General features: G+C 43.4%; 1 protein-coding gene across 5 annotated transcripts in view; it reads left to right on the top strand.

Annotated features, from left to right (window-relative positions):
• Positions 1-610: 610 nt before the first annotated feature.
• Positions 611-14,578, top strand: part of ACTN1 (actinin alpha 1) — a 111,765-nt gene continuing 97,797 nt past the window's right edge. For 3 of the 5 annotated variants that reach the window (XM_063289808.1, XM_063289807.1, XM_063289806.1), the window contains exon 1: positions 612-872. In XM_063289808.1, coding sequence (XP_063145878.1) covers positions 768-872 — 105 coding nt within the window. In that variant the 5' untranslated portion in view covers positions 612-767. Of the gene's footprint in view, positions 873-14,578 lie in introns of all 5 variants that reach the window. The other 2 variants (XM_063289810.1, XM_063289809.1) reach the window with 1 other exon arrangement.

Below are 14,578 nucleotides of genomic sequence, written 5' to 3'. Positions count from 1 at the left end.
CCCTCCTTAGAAATTTAAGAAGGAACCAGACTCAAATCCGTGTCTGTCAACCAAATGCACACAGAACTAGGGCTGAATCAAAAAGCGTTTAAACCGAGAGAGGAGAACATCGTTTTTCAACTTGTTTCTCGGACACTGAACTTTCGGGATTCCGGGCTAATTTGAACGTGGATCCTCTCTGCTTAGTGCAAGAGTAAGGAAGAGAGAAACAATCCCACTGATTTCCTAAAAATCCCTTGCATTGCACACCACGGATCTCAATCAAAAGTATCTGCCACCCAACAGTCCTGCAACTCCCGCGGAACATTGCCCAGAAGGAAAATTCGCCCTGCTTTCCTGCTGAACAGATGAAATAACTCAGACGTCACATGTGTATAAGGGGAAGGCTGCAGGGGGCGCGCTCTTAAATCAACCTATAGGAGCTGCCGCAAGTTGCGATTGACACTTGAGAGATGCAATGGGGGTCCCAGTGGCCCTCGAAAGTGAACTTTGGGCAACTCTGTTTAGCCAATGAGGTCAATCAGGAGGCAGGACTGAACGCTGTCTCCTGCTCCCCCTCCCTGCTCGGGGTGTGCAAAGCTTAGACTGCGATCTGGCGGAGGGAGCTGCCTTCTTCGCTGTCGTCTGCTTCTGCTGTGTGGAAGCTGTGCCTCGGAAGGGAGCTTTCGAGCCTAGCAGCGCCGAAGAGGAGGAGAGGGAGGAAAGCAGCCGCAGCGGCAGCAGCAGCAGCCTCAGGAACGAGCGCGGAGGACCGCAGCCTCACAGGGATGGATCACTATGATTGCCAGCAAACCAATGACTATATGCAGCCGGAGGAAGACTGGGACAGGGACCTCCTCTTGGATCCAGCTTGGGAGAAGCAGCAGAGAAAGGTAAGCCTGCATTTCTTTTTTTTTTTCTGCTTTCGGCCTGGGGTTGGGAAAGACGCCTCGCCGGAGGCTGCAGGAGACTTCCCTCCGAGCAGCGTGGTTGGGAACCGTGCGGACGAGATTCCGGGGCGAGCGGGCGCACATGTTCCCTGCCGTCGCTTCCCCTGTGCCCGCCTTTTCCCACCGAGCTTTCACGCTGTGGAGCCGCTGCTGGTTGTGCAGATTGCCTGTAGGAACCCCCGACCCTACTGGCATTGCCCTTGCGTGGAAAATCCGTGTTTAAACAGTGTAGCGTTATTTTACTTCTCTCCGCATGCTTGTGGGGGACGGGAATGGCGGGGTGGCCACTCTGGGGATTTGTGTCCGCGGGAGACCTGCTATTCCCCTCCCCCCGTGGCCTGCTGGGCACGAAGGTAAGGTCGGGCGTGGGAGAGTGCTAATGATAATGACCAATTCCCCTCTTTTGGGGATGACGGTGGGGAGAAAGGTAATTGCGGAGCCTCGACTGAAGTTAGGACGCTGGCTCGGTACAATAGGCGGCGATAATTATCTATAGGAATCAAGCGTTGTTGTGCGATCTAGACTGGCTCGTGCAGAACCCGCATCGTCTTCTTTTTTTAAAAAGAAATCCCTTTTTTTAACATTCCTGTTCCTAAACGCAGGCATTAGGCTACTGGAGAAGGGAGCGGAGGTGACGTGCAAGGGGGAGGCGGGGTGCTGTGGGGGAGATGTTGCTGAAATAATACGATCTATCAGGAAACCGTAGGGGGAAGGTCTGTGGAAGCCGTTGCCTGCCCAAGCCAGCGGCAGCGCCGAAGTTGCTTTCCTTTTCAGTGAAGCAACAGATGTTTCCCCTGCTAACGTCGGGAGACTGGCTGGCTCTGCTGGCCCCTCCGGCGTTTCGCAATGCAACCGACAAAAGCCACCTTCCCGGAGGGGCTGTTGGAAGAGGGAAGCGGCTGCCGTTCCCCTGCCTTGCCGCCGCCGCTTTCGAGTGGTTTGAGGCTGGGCTCCTGCCCAGAAGCGAGAAAAGGGCGCAACTAACGCGTGTCCTTGCCACAAAGTGTCACTCGAAATGGCAACACTTTTTCCTCCACTACTGTGTGGAACTGAAAGCCGAGCCGAGGAGATGGGTGTAAAGAACAGGCAGAGAAAGATAAAGCAAAAGTAGAGTTGTAGCAAGTCACTCCCCCCACTCCCCAAACCCCTGGGAATACAGCCCTTCCGCGGTCACCCTTAGGAATTTGGTCTCCAGTTTTTGGGGAAACCAGCTGGAGCACATCCCTGTGAGTAAAGATGCCCAGACATTGTGAGTAAGAATGGCAGGGCCCCAGTTTGGTGAAGCTAGGTCGGTGGAGCACCCATGCTTGCCCGCCCTCCTCTGCCTGCCCCAGAGAGTCCTTCACCGGCGGGATCAGTTTTGAATGGTGCGGTTTAGGGCTGGGCTTGTACAAAACTCATGTCCAAAAATGGTAACATTCATCTCATTTTTAAATTTAAGGAGGCGGAGAAGGGAGGTTAGGAGGCGTGCTGCCTTCTTCTTTTCCATCCCCCCTCCCCAATAACCAAAGACATCCTGTATTAGCTCACTCTGGAATCCTAAGCTCTTAAACACTTCCCTTTAGTCATTTGTCAGTGAAGTGCAATTAGAAAAGGGGGGGGGGAATTTGGCAAAGTTGCCTCCTAGCAATGTGGCACATCAAGGTCAGCAGAGGGAAGGGCCCTTCTCTGTCAGACTTGAGTTTTGTATCCCTTTTGCCATATAAGAGAACTTGGGGGGGTTGGCTTGTGGATGAAAGGAATACCTTACGCCACTATTTTGAAAGAAAGCTTTCATTATAAGGAGCTCTGAATGGAGGTGAAAATGTCCTGCTTGGAAAAACCTAGTAATTAAAGAATAGTCTGTTATCCCCCTTGTCTAATGATAAAAGGGAGGGATGGATACTTTAAAAGATGTGTTTTCAGCAGAAGCAAAGATAAGTAAAAACTCTCCTCAGTAGGATGTGGCTCCTGGCTTGACAAAGCTCCGTAGAGGCAATGAAAGCTGGAGGAATAAACCCCTAAGAACAAGCTTATTTATGGTGAAAAAGGTTTGTAATGCAGGAGTTTAAAAGGACAATGAAGAGAAGATTGGAAATTTAATTCCTTATCCATGTGGCAAGAATGTTAAACTGCAGGTCCAAGCAGTTATCTAGCAATCATAAAGATTAACTGTCAGATCTGTTTTTAGTGTACCAACTAGTAAACTCTAAAGTGAGAAATTCTGTGGATCATGCTCCCATAAGAAGAGAAAAAGAATTTGTCCCTCACTGTCACATATATAATTTTATTTTCTTTAATAGATAACACTCTATCTTTCAAATGGAATTTACCCCCAAAAAAGTATTTTAACAGTAAGCATACAAAGAGAATGTTTTTAAAAATCTTTAAAAAAATTAAATATTATGAGACTCATGAATAAAATAGAGGGGTTTCTAAGGTGACAGGGCTTCACTCATCACTCTTAATGAGGAGATGAGCCTATATATTGAAAAATACTGCACAAATAAGACACAAGAGGTCTGCAGTCCTAAATACATCTAAAAAGAAATGCTCAAATGGAATTATCTTGTATGGCAAAGATTTTGGAATTATTTTGGAAAACCCATGATAGAAAGTTGCTTAAAATTTTGTGTCTGCCTTTTCCTAACATTTGAGGTAGGTGTTTCCTTAAATTGTTCAAACAGCTTAGGTGCGCTTCTAATGTCTAGAACTATACAGATGTTCTCTGTAAATCTCCCCATACTCCAAAACCTTGGCCATGCCCTAGATACCTCCTGACCACATTTGTGAGGAGGGGAGAGGAACAGCTCCTTTATGGTCTCTTATTGATGCTTGTGTGACTTTGAGGCAGCAGCTGATGAACATAGAGATGTTGGAGAGAGATGTAAGAAGAGAGTGAACAGCCCAAGCTAGATTGGCAGTGGAGAAAAAAGTGAGGGGAATGGTGTGTTTGGGAGGGGTCAAAGAAGGTAAAGGTTTGGAACCAGATCTGATTTTTTGTAAATTTGAGAGACCCTGCACTAATCTTGAAGGTCTAGGTGTAGCAGTAAGTGACAGTATTCTGTCCTAAGCGGTCTTTCCTTTTCCTTAGCAGAATATAGGCTTCTTTCATCTCCTTTCCCCTACGATCCTTTGGCTCTGTTTGTACAACCCAGTCAGCCATTAACTCAGTCAGATCTCCATATTGGTCATTCTAAGACAGTGTTTCTCAACCGTGGCAACTTTAAGATGGTTGGACTTCAACTTCCAGAATTCCCCAGCCAGCTGTTCTAAGAGCACATACTTATGCTAACAGGTTCAGAAGTCACCATCTGGGGAATACAGAGCCTTTGCCCAGTTTCTCTAGGACATACATGAATCCTTGCTCCAGGTCAGCATCCTGGCAAGTCTTCCTGACATGACTGGCCCCTTCCCAGTTGATCAGGCAGGTAACAGTGTTACGGAAGGAATGGGAATAAAAAAAACAGAGGGAAAAAATGGGCTGTGCTCCAAGCCTAATTCACACAAAACCTCATCTACTCAGTCTGGCTGCCCATCTCTACTATCATGCTCACTTCCAGCAACATGTTTTGTCAATCTCTACCCAACATCACTCTCTCCCCCAGTACAGCCACTGAAGACAAGCTACAAGAGGGAGTGCTGAAAAGCCTCAGCTATCTGCCTCAGTCCTCACCTCCCACCCACCCACCCACCCCCATTAGCTCCTGAATAGGAAAACTGGCTCATGAAGGAGTCAGTCTCCAAAAGGTATTTTGGAGCCAAGCACCAATCGATCGGGGAGAAGATGTAGTTGCTTTGAAATGTTGCAAACAGGTGGATTTCTGCACACTCAGGAACCTGTTAAAAGCATAGATAAGAAAGCCTTTGATGACTTAGAAAGGAAGACAGCTCTTTCCAACCCTCAATCCCCACTGGGGGCATAAGACACCCCTGGGTGAGGGAAGGAAAGGGAACAAGAGGAACTCACGCCAGTAGTCTGAATGTCAGGCACATCTTTTTCATCCAGTGAAACTTGGTAAGCCTTGAAAAGTAGGGTGGCAAATATCAGACTAGGAGCACACGTGCTTTTACCACATAGGAAAGTTTGTAGCATGGTTTATTAACAGTTGAGAGCTTGTGGTATGTGGGCAAACAGAAGCACAAGAGGCTGCACAGAGGGATTTTTCTCATTTGGAATCATTGCTGCTTGCAGGAAGAGCATCTGTAGACAGCTTGACAAGAGCTTGTGTGTGCTCGCATGCGCATGTGTGCATGCATGCAAGATGTGAATTAGTTGATGCTTACAGCCAGTTAGTGTTAGGGAGGCATGTTCAGTCGCTGCAAGCATCTGAGCAGTGAGTTCTGTAATGGTACATCTGGATTTTCCAGCCCCTCTATAGCCCCCTTCTTTTTCTTCAAAGGTTGAGTAAGCCCACGTAGGTGCAGCTCATAAGGGGAGGACATAAAAAGCACAGCTCTGCAAAACTTCATAGCTGAGTGATGTTAGCATGACACACTAACCACTCTCATGACCAGCCATATAGTGTGAACGCTGTCTTTGCATATAGAATGCCTTCAGTTAGAAATTAGGCCTATTCTATTTATTCCTTGTATTTATATTATGCTTTTTCTCTGAAAGAAATGTACACGGTGATGTACATGAAGGCCTCTCCTAATTTTATCCCAACAACAGTCTTGTGAGGTAGGTTGACTGAGAGGCAGTGATTGGCCCAAAGTCACCTTGTGAATTCTTCTTGAGTGGAGATTTGAAACTCTGTACTGTTCTGTATTGCTGACCTCATAAAATTAAGAGAGACTGGAACAAGATCATCTGTAGTATTACATTTTCAAGTGCTATTTGCATCTCAATCTTTATTTTTTAAATGACTTATTATTTTACTTTTCAGTAGAAAGGCAGCTAACAAAAGAGAAGAAAATCAACATTTTGCATTACCATAGAATGCTAAATAGTACAATAAAAGCAGCAAAACAAAAGTATGAATAAAAGTAAATTATTGGTTAAAGCTCAGGAAGTAGGTTTTATCTGGTGCTGAATAGCTGAAAACATAAGCATCAGTGGAATATGGAAAGGCTCCACCCCCAAGTAAAAGCCTAACTGTGGTCACACCTGGCTCCTTTCTAAAGGCAACAATACTTACCCTGAGACCTCCCTTGCAGACTGAGTAAAGATAAATATCCCTTCAGAAAAGTTTATTGGTGTTGTGTAGTTGTAAGTTATAACTGAAAATGTCACTCCTTCACAGCTGACAAAGCATATTTGATAACAAGCAAACTTTTTGCCTCTTACTGTACTGGGTGGAATCAATTAAGTGCTCATGTTGATGATATGGCATGCATTGGCGGAATTAGGAATGGGCTTCCTCTTTCCCCGTACCACAGGTCTACCCTGCTCTACCTGCTCTGCTTTGCTCCCTAGTCTGGGGGTTGGGAGAGCCAGATGAGAGGATTAAAATGGTGGAAACCTGACTTTATATTCCTGCTTGGACCAACTTTGGGGCTGGTCATTGTCTTTCAGCCTAAGCAACCTACATCACAAGTTTGTCATGAGGATAATTGTAAGAAGGGGAAACATGTGTGCTAACTTGTGTTCCTGGAAGAAACAGAAGATGTGCATGTAATAAGTATGTCAATCAGTTTGGGTATGCTATAGAGGGGAGGGGCGGCAAGAAACCTGCCACATGAATAGAACCTGCCTGGTCAGCATTAGATTCAATCCACTATTAGCCATAAATAAGAAGCAGAGATTGGATTTATCAGTATATCCTGAGAAGTCCCATAGCTTTGCATTTCACTAGAGACGGACTTAATTTTGGATTCCTTAGTTTTTAAGCATGGAAACAACTGTGATTGAATTAATTGTTTGCTTCCTGTTCCCAGAACATGCAGACAGAAGCAAACCAAATTTTATTAATTGTCTTTTGAAGGGCCTTCGTAGGACAAGTAATGAGAATAATGAACTTTAGAGATGTGATTGCCCTGCTCACTCTCTTACCCCCACAGCCATATGTAAAGGGCTACAGAACTCTCCTGGAAACAGGAGATCTGTAAAGTTTCAAAGAGTTGTTCAGTGTGGGTTCCTGGAACAATTTTTCCACATGAGCGGTATTTGCATAAGAAACTGAGTATATACTGAATCTTTTAAAAGCTTCTTCTATCATCAGTATAAAGGAAAGAAGGGAGAATGATGAACAGGCCCAGTTCTGACTTTTGTACAGCCTTCTGTTTGTTACAGGAGGCTTACATTATGGGATTAATGTGCTTTTCACTTTAAATTCCAAAATATTGCGCGTGTTTCTGAGCTGATCTGCGTGATCTTATTAGAGTAAACAGCAAAGTTCCCTTCCCAGTGTGCTGGAGTACTACAACTCCTAGATTTCCCACAGGCAGACTGGGTTGGATGGGAGTTCTGAGAGCTGTAGTTCAACATATTAGAAGCAGCCTCTGTGCTAAAATATCCCTTGCAGGATTTTAACGGGGTAATTGCTGTCTCTTGTGCTATGAAGCTTGGAAGAAGATAAACTCATTTATGGTTTGGCTAAACATGGGTCATGTAATCCACACAACAAAAATAATTAGCCCTTTTCACTGAAGTAATATATTCAACCTCCCAAGTTGTCCTCTACCCCAGCTTGCATATTCTTGACTGTGTGGGTCCCTTGAGGAATCATTTGTTTGAAGTGGTTACAATAAATTAGTCTGAACGGAAAGAAATCCATTTGTTCAAAACAGTTAATGCTGATTCTATGTTCCTGCAAGGCCTTTGTGGATCAGCTTGCACACAAATATATTACCCACCAGTTACTGCATTAACCTATGACTTTAAAGAAAAACGTTTTTACTCTCACAGGCCAGCTTAAAATGAGAGTAAGTTATTCATGTTTTTTTTTAAGGAAGGTCAAGAAGAAACTCATAGATTATACATATATTGTAAAGAGGAGGCAAAGAATATGGGATGTTTATAGTTCATAGAGCCCTACTTATTGCCTTAAAATACACAGCACTTAACCACTCTGGTCTGTGTGTGTGAATTCCTACAAGGATCCCAGTAAAAGGGACCTCACTGTTGAGCAAAAGTAGCTTCTACCTTGTTTCATTTTTCAGATGGGGGAGGCTTTCCTGAGTTTGCAAACTTAGCAAGTATCTCTTGCCATCCTAATTTCTACTTCTTGGACATGTGCTTTGTTGGGGGGCTTTCTAGAGTCTTTTGTTTCTTAAGCGGCATCCCTCCAAAGGGTCAGACATGACTCAATGCTTGCACAGGGGACCTTTACCTTTTTTCAAGGTACAGTGAAGTCAGACAAGAAAGTTACAGTACTAATTTACAAGAGGTAGTAGATGCAATTGAAGCTAGTTTTAAAATACATTATTTACTTGGTCTATGTGTATATATGTGTGTATTTGCACGACAGGTAAAGGGTAAAGGTTTCCCTTGACATTAAGTCCAGTCGTGTCCGACTCTAGGGGGCAGTGCTCATCTCCGTTTCAAAGCCGAAGAGCCAGCGTTTGTCCGTAGACACTTCCGCGGTCATGTGGCCAGCATGACTAAATGGAACGCCGTTACCTGCCCACCAAAGCGGTACCTATTAATCTACTCACATTGGCATGTTTTCGAACTGCTAGGTTGGCAGGAGCTGGGACTAGCAATGGAAGCTCACCCCATCACGCGGACTTGAACTGCCAACCTTCCGATCAGCAAGCTCAGCAGCTCAGCGGTTTAGCCTGCAGCGCCATCGTGTCCCTATTATTTGCATGACAGCTACGCGGAAAATCAAACTAAGATTGGCAGTGAAACATGGCTTGCCATATACATTGTTCTGGATTATAGCCATTATGATTAGGTAAATGTAAGTCACCGGATCCTAGGAGAATATTCATATGAATACTTTAGGTTTCAGCAGGCTGCTGTATTTCCCTTGTTCCTGTAGGCTGGAAGTACAGATAGGAGAAGGGCTTCACCTGTGTGAGCTGAGCTTCCCCTAATAGGGCTGACATCTCATTCCTGCTTAAAGTAGGGATGATCTGTACTCCATACTCTTCTACCCCATTTCCACTTGGCACCACTAGAAATGCATATGTCTTCATGCCTTTTGCATAAGCTTGTAGCAATATTCAGCTTCCCTTTGCTGGGTTTGGGGTGCCTAAGGTGTACAGGAGTAGGAAGATAACCTTGAAGAAGGAATCCAAGAACTGTTAAGTAAATGTCAACTTAGTTCTGGGAAGGAAGGGATAAGAAAGAAACTCAAGATAACCGTGCCTTGATTCTGTTTGGTATAAAAGTGGGTGGAGGGAAACTGTCAGGCTTTCAAGATTCTATTTCTACAAGCTACAATGACAGAGTTCCAGTAGTCCTTGTAGAATCTGTTTCCTGACCTGGCCTACCTTGAAGGGTTGATTTAAGTAGTTGGAGATAATTTACTTGGACAGTGACATAGATCAGTTAAAGCAGATATGGTGTTGTTATTCACAGTAGTAGACCATTCATTTGACTTAGTATGATCCAGTTTGTAGCAAATCCAAGTAGCATTCTCTGTCATTTATTCTATAAATTTCTTCCTTTCTGTGTCATCAAAGGCTTTCTTATCTAAGCTTATCTGTAAATTTCTTTCTATTTAATTATTCATGTATTGAGAAGTGCCTTTATTTTAGGATGCACATGATGTCTGCTGGGATTTGTGGGTTCTTATATCATTATATACCATGGCTTTTTCTAACTATGGATTACTTTATTAATCAGTTTATTAATTGTTTATAGTGCTACAATTACCAGCTGTTAGCAATATACAAAGAGACTGATATACAATTTTTGTATATTATGTTTTTAATATCCACCATAAAACATAATATGCAAACAATCATTACTCATTAAAACAATAAACCAAAAATTTAAATGGCAGCCATTTACACAACAATTACATTAATTTAAATTACATTTAAAATGGTGCCAACTCATTTGAGTTGTTAAAGCTCTCTGGAAAAACTCCGTTTTAACTCGTTTCTGGAAGGTCAGCAAGGTTGGGACTAATCTAATTTCCAGGGAGAGGCTATTCCATAACACCGGGGTAACACGGGGAGAAACATCTGCCCTTGGCCTCGGCCCCTGATCTGATCTATTGACCTTGTTCATGAATAATGTTAAAGGTGGGGGGGGGGTGTCCCAAGCCCTTTTGGACTGCTGGGTACCTTTGAGATTTTGAAAACATGTTGTGGGTGCATGCACAAAATGGTAACCATATCGAACATGCCCAGTCACACAACATTGATCAAAAAATAAAAAATGATAAAAATACTGTCCGCACTGCCTGCACCTGTCCTAACTGCCAGGAAACACGCTGAGACAAGGAATTGGTCTCTAATGTTTTATGGCTTGTACATAACAGGAATCCTAACAAACTGAAGAAGCGTGGGAAAAACCCAGCCATATAAACCCCAAAGGTTAAGGTGGTCCCAATCTGTGTCTCTTTGAATGGCTGCCCAATTCCTCAGTGCTACGCATGCGCTTAACAGTCTGGATGGGAGCCCCCTGCTCGCCATCCTCACTCATGACAGCACCGCTCTGTAAGCCGATTCGGATGGCTTTCTACCACCAGCTTATCTTTACTCTTTTTTTTTTTAGCATTTCCAAACAAAGCACTTGGGCAGCCGCCACCCACCCTTTTTCTTTTAATTGTTAAGAATTAGTTGAATTAAAAATCCTGTAGAGGCCTGTAGGCATTCCTGCAACTAAAGAATGGAAATTGCAGCATGGCCTGTTTAACTGTATTTGTGCTTAAAATGATATTTTAAAAGTTGGGTGGGGCAGACAGATGCTGAGAGAGGCACTATACCGGGGATCCAAAGCTAAACCGTAATTCATGTTTGCAAGCCACAGAGGTTGCGTTCACATATCACACTAAGCCTGAGGTAGGCTATCCATGAGGTGCATGCTACCCCCAACCCAGGTTTCCACCTGCAGCCTCCAGAGAACCCCTAAAGTGAATTGGATCAAACTTCTGGGCTCTTCTTAAACATTTTTTGCAATTTTGGGGGGATAGGACATTAAATGGGAAACTTCTGCCTTATGAAATGAACATCTTAAGTCATTAATCTTCTCTTTACAACCCCAGTAGGTTTAGCTACCCATTTGGGGATGTTACTGGTCACATTTCTCATGGCCCCTGAAGGCCAAAAAGGAAAAGTACAACCCTGTGCTGGAAACAAACGTTACACCTTTGCTCTGAGCCCAAACCAAGCAGAAACATGGTTGGTTTATAAAAGCTAACCACATGGAACTGGAATGCATAACTCCAGCAAGTCTTGAGTCATAACTATGATACAATACCTCAGGTATTATTCTGTGGAGCAACTTTGAGTATTACAACTGCCAAGCAAATAATGGCCATTTAATTTCTGTTTGCAATCAGAACATTGTTTTGCTCAATCTGTGTAAGCTTATGCTTCTGGGAACTGAGGGAGGGGGGTCCTTCAGGCAGCATCCGAATGCCTTTTATCCCTTGGAACAGCTGACACACCCTCCCAGTGTGTAATGAATAGGCCTGTTGCTGGTACACTTTTAAAATAACCTCTCACTGTGAGTTCTCTCAAGATGTTTTCATGAGTTCCCTTTCAACGCATCACATCCGTTGGTGTTCAGCACAAGTTACTCTCTCATTTCCTCCCCTCCCCTTCCTGTGAGGGAAGTGGATGAATGGGTAAACAAATCACTACAGAAACCATAAATCTTCACTAAGGTACCATATGGTTCTTATTTCAAATGTAAATGCCTGAGTAGCCTCTCAGCTGCTACCTTGGAAACAAGTCCTAAAACGCCATAGCAGTTTAGAATCTGTTACCTGGGGTGTTGTTTATAGCTGCTCTTTGGCCTCTCCAGGACCAATGCCAATAGAGTAACTGAAAAGTTCCTCCAATCATGGTAAGATGCCTCCTTTGGCATCCAGCCAGCTCATGAAATGCTGATAGTTTTAGTTTTAGAACTGTCTGTTCAAAACTGATAAACTGACTTTTTTCTCTGGGGGGTGTGAGTGGGTCGGGGGACTCAAAAAGGCAAGTGGTTTAAGTCAAATGTTTTTATTTTGTAATTTTACATTTCTGGAACAAGCTGCTTGTTAGATGATTGCTTGTTATACATTTTAACCAATCTCTCACTTGCTGACTCACTAGTGACAGTTTTTTCATAATCAGGAAGCATATTTCCAAACCTTTCCCTCTATTCTCTATACATACATACATACATTTGCATTTCAGAATGGTATTGTAGTAGTATCTTTTGGGAGGTAGGATCAATTTCTGTTTGATCAACAGTCTGCACATCCTGGTTGCTAAGCAAATCATGAAATTGATTAATCGGGAAAATTAGTTTCAGTGATGGGGTGTGGGGAGTGTTAGTTGCTTTTCATTTCTTAAGCATCTTCCCTCACTTGTCACATGCCACCTAGCATGCTGCTCTTGAAATGCCCTGCTTGTGATTTTCTCAGAGGCACCTGAGACAGGTGTGGGATACGCAGCAGTAGACAGGTTGGAGCCTGGAGCTTAGAGACAAGTTAGCACCTGGCTTAAGCAGTAACTAAACCCAGTTATCTCTTGTGATCAATTCTTCAGATTGCACCAGACATTTCTTTACAGAGCTTTCCCATCCCAGGTAGTAATAATTTCCCAATGTTCCTTCCCAGATAATTTATCCTTCAGAAATATACATCTCACAACCTGCAAGCTTCCTTCCCACTTTAGCTGCAGATATTGGCCAAACCCACCCCCCCCACAAAAAAAATCAGGCCCATTTTCCACTTGCTGATTGTACCAGTTTTCCTTCAGTGCTAGCTTCTCAGCATAAGACACAATGCACTGCAACAAAACCAAACAAACAGGAGGCATTAGCTGCCTTTTAAAAGTGTCAGCACCAAGGCCTTTTGATGTACTAGCATGCCTCCATTCTGCTCTTCATAATAATGAGACAACCAGGCTGGTGTGCAAATAGCATTCAGATTTAGTTGATAATGGCACTTGGAGAGTGAAAACTATAATCCCTTTTGATGTAGGTACTTCACACCCCTGACCCTTTTAAGGAGCAACAAATATCTTGCACCAGCTTTCTTTCCCCAATCCTGTGCCCACCAAAAGATTTAGACTGAAACTCCTAGAATTCCCAACCTCGGTGGCAAACAGCCTTATTGTTTGGGAATTCTGAGACTCTTGTCCAGGTTATTTGGAAAATGTCAGGTTGAAGAAGAAATCTGTTAGGTTACAGATTAGTTTTTATTTAACGCTTTGAACTTTCTCAGTATGGTGGTACTGTGAGCTGTGTGATCTGCATATAAAGCTTCACGAGGGTAGATTGATCAGTGATAATGATATAGGAAATTGGACATGTTGGCTGAGATGTAATTTGTTCATGTCTTCATGATGATCAGAAGGATGATTAGAATTCAGAAATGAGGCTCTCTTCCCTGCCTCAAAAAGATTGGCTGGCTATTGAAAAGGAACTGCACTAATTGTTGCCTTGGGAATACAGATTTATATTAAATGTAAAGAAAGATTCAACACTGCACCTTTATTTGCAGTTCAGCACAGTATTTTATTATAGAATTATTTGGTAGGGCATGGCAAACATTTTTGATAAGGTAAAACATCAGTTTGATTCTAATCTTAATCTTAATCTTAATCCTCATCCTTGTCTTTTTTTAAAAAATCCAATCTCATCATTTTTGGGATATACACCAGCCTTTCTGCCAATTAAATCATCTGAATATATTGTCCTGGTTTGTTCCATTTTGTTTACAGCAACCATATCACCTGGGAAATTTGTGTAGTGGGTACAGTTGCTTCTGAGGTTGTAAAACCGATAACAATGCAAAATGTCAGATAAGGAATCAGTATAAAGGTAAAGGTTTCCCTAGACATAAAGTCCAGTCGTGTCCGACTCTAGGGGGCGGTGCTCATCTCCGTTTCTAAGCCTTAGAGCCGGCGTTGTCCGTAGACATTTTCTGGGTCATGTGGCCAGCATGACGATACGGAACGCCGTTACCTTCCCGCCGAAGCGGTACCTATTGATCTACTCACATTTGCATGTTTTCGAACTGCTAGGTGAGCAGGAGCTGGGACTAGCAATGGGAGCTCACCCCGCCGTGCGGTTTCGAACCGCCGCCCTTCCGATCGGCAGCTCAGCGGTTTAACCCGCAGCGCCACCGCGTCCCTTAAGGAATCAGTATAGCACAAGGTAATCTAGTACTTAAGCTTCTTGCCACCTGAGAGTTTTCAGTACACAAGATGAATTGGCTTGTGGTATCTTCTTCCCAGTTGCTGATTTGCACAAGCATTATTGTGGTTCAGTACTTCTCAGTTGCCTCCTTGCTGGATACATTTGTTAGACGTATGCACTTAGACATATGCACTTGATGCATTGGTCCTACCTTTGAGTCTTCCTAAGGAAAAGTCGCAGCATTCAGATCAGATAACATGCATAAATTGGATAGGGAATTAATCTATTTCCTGGATCTGCAGAATAGATTATTACAGGGTTTCTCAACCAGGGTTCCATGGAACCCTAGGGTTCTGCAAGAGGTCATTAGGGGTTTCCTGGGAGATCACAATTTATTTAAAAAAATATTTCAAATTCAGGCAACTTCACATTAAAGAAGTAAGTTTCATTCTTTATTTTTAGTTGAAGAACTCTG

Source organism: Candoia aspera, chromosome 1 (assembly GCF_035149785.1).
Source record: "Candoia aspera isolate rCanAsp1 chromosome 1, rCanAsp1.hap2, whole genome shotgun sequence".
Lineage (NCBI taxonomy): Eukaryota > Metazoa > Chordata > Lepidosauria > Squamata > Boidae > Candoia > Candoia aspera.
This window is presented reverse-complemented; position numbering and strand designations above follow the sequence as displayed.